Below are 2,482 nucleotides of genomic sequence, written 5' to 3'. Positions count from 1 at the left end.
AAATTACTAAATTACAAGAACTCTGACGGCCACTTGCATGTTCACCAATTATTAAAAACAACCACGAAACTGAACTGACAAACTGTAAAATGTGTCATCGCTCTCATCCTCGGCACATGCAAAATCAGCCCGTGGATCTTCATATTATAGACCTGACTCTATTGGTTAAAAGGATGTTGATGCAAATCCATCCTGTTCTTATTTGCTCTGCATAAAAATCAGTGCGTTGCTCAGCTAAATCTCATATCACCCAACTGAATTCCAGAACTTCCAGCCATCACAGAGTTTGATTATGGAGCTGAGCATCATTCAGCAGTGCATTTTTATCCTCATGTTAACACAAGGTCTCTGAGACTTCTTTATATGTTTCCCACTGAGTGTATGATTGAATGTGTTCATGATTATTTCTGATTGCTTTATCTGGCAGGTTTTTGCTGTGCTGAGATCAGACTGGACCAGTCTCCTGCTGTGGTAAAGAGACCTGGAGAAACTGTGAAGATTTCTTGTAAAATAAGTGGATATTCGATGACGAGCAACTACATAGACTGGATACGACAGAAACCAGGGAAAGCTCTGGAATGGATTGGGAGGATGGATACAGGCAGGAATCAAGCAACATATGCAGAGTCTGTGAAGAACCAGTTCACTATGACAGAAAATGTCCCAGCAAGCACACAGTACTTAGAGGCCAAGAGTCTGAGGACAGAGGACACTGCGGTTTATTACTGCGCCCGAAGAGCCACAGTGACTGGAGCTGAGGAAGCAGCTGTACAAAAACCAGACACAGACTGTATCTGAACTAACTGAAGCTGCTTCAGCTGGAATTGATAGGAAAACATTCTCTGTATCTCTTTACTGCTCCAAATATCCACGTGTTTCTGGATTTAAAACAAATGTAGGAAGGGCCTGAACTAGATTTTTTTCTTCAAAATATATACATATGGGCGGCACGGTGGTGTAGTGGTTAGCACTGTCGCCTCACAGCAAGAAGGTCCTGGGTTCGAGCCCCGGGGCCGGCGAGGGCCTTTCTGTGTGGAGTTTGCATGTTCTCCCCGTGTCCGCATGGGTTTCCTCCGGGTGCTCCGGTTTCCCCCACAGTCCAAAGACATGCAGGTTAGGTTAACTGGCGACTCTAAATTGACCGTAGGTGTGAATGGTTGTCTGTGTCTATGTGTCAGCCCTGTGATGACCTGGTGACTTGTCCAGGGTGTACCCCGCCTTTCGCCCGTAGTCACCTGGGATAGGCTCCAGCTTGCCTGCGACCCTGTAGAAGGATGAAGCGGCTTGAGATAATGAGATGAGATGAATATATACATATATCTATGAACTTTGCCCCTGGAAACACTGGAAAAACTCCCAGAGGTAGAAATGGCATCAGTGTCAGCATGGTGTGTGAATTCTGGCTCTGATGGTTCTTCACCCAACAAACTAAGAGTCATCCCAGTCCCAATCCACACCTCTAGTCTCAACCAGGTTTAGTGGAAGATTCACATGTCCACAAGATACAAAACTTATTCAGCAAGTTGAACTTAAAAAAAAAATCCCACAAAACATAAATCAACACTTTAAGCAGATTCAAGAATTCAGCAGAACTGTGGTGTCAGTGCATTTCATCTTTCAGGAAGTTTCTTTATTTTGCTCTTTAAATGACATTAAAGAAGCTTCATCACAGAGAGTGAAGAACAAACTCCATCAAAAAGACACGGTTATAAATTACTTAATTTCCCACTGATACTGGATCTGAGCGCTTTCTTTCTTTTAAACCATGCTGATACAAATGCGGGGCGGCACGGTGGTGTAGTGGATAGCGCTGTCGCCTCACAGCAAGAAGGTCCTGGGTTCGAGCCCCGGGGCCGGCGAGGGCCTTTCTGTGTGGAGTTTGCATGTTCTCCCCGTGTCCGCATGGGTTTCCTCCGGGTGCTCCAGTTTCCCCCACAGTCCAAAGACATGCAGGTTAGGTTAACTGGTGACTCTAAATTGACCGTAGGTGTGAATGTGAGTGTGAATGGTTGTCTGTGTCTATGTGTCAGCCCTGTGATGACCTGGCGACTTGTCCAGGGTGTACCCCGCCTTTCGCCCGTAGTCAGCTGGGATAGGCTCCAGCTTGCCTGCGACCCTGTAGAAGGATAAAGCGGCTAGAGATAATGAATGAATGAATGATACAAATGCTCCAATCTGGAATTCAGACTTCCTTCATTTGTATCGCTGCTCCATGGGAGACCTTTTTACTGACAGCAAGAACATTTGAACCTTTTTTTTTTAAATCTCTCCTTCCAGTTCTGGATATTTTGACAACACTTTTGTGCCTCTAGAGGGCAGTCTGTGCAAACTCAACCATCTCAACCTGTTGCTCTCTGCACATTCAGGCCATTTTTATGCCTCCACCACCGTAAGTTGCAGGAGGCATTATGTTTTCGGGTTGTCCATCTGTCATGCGTGTGTCCGTCCGTCCCGAAACCTTGTGAACGCGATATCTCAAAGG

The 2,482-nt window shown here is 45.6% G+C and overlaps 1 gene segment (V, D, J or C); it reads left to right on the top strand.

Moving 5' to 3' along the window:
* The first annotated feature begins 269 nt into the window (after positions 1 to 269).
* LOC132868352 (immunoglobulin heavy variable 5-10-1-like) lies at positions 270 to 901 on the top strand. The segment is given in 2 exon segments: positions 270 to 344; positions 428 to 901. Coding segments are annotated over 2 exon segments (423 nt in total).
* Positions 902 to 2,482: the final 1,581 nt, after the last annotated feature.

Source organism: Neoarius graeffei, chromosome 20, assembly GCF_027579695.1.
Source record: "Neoarius graeffei isolate fNeoGra1 chromosome 20, fNeoGra1.pri, whole genome shotgun sequence".
NCBI lineage: Eukaryota > Metazoa > Chordata > Actinopteri > Siluriformes > Ariidae > Neoarius > Neoarius graeffei.
This window is presented reverse-complemented; position numbering and strand designations above follow the sequence as displayed.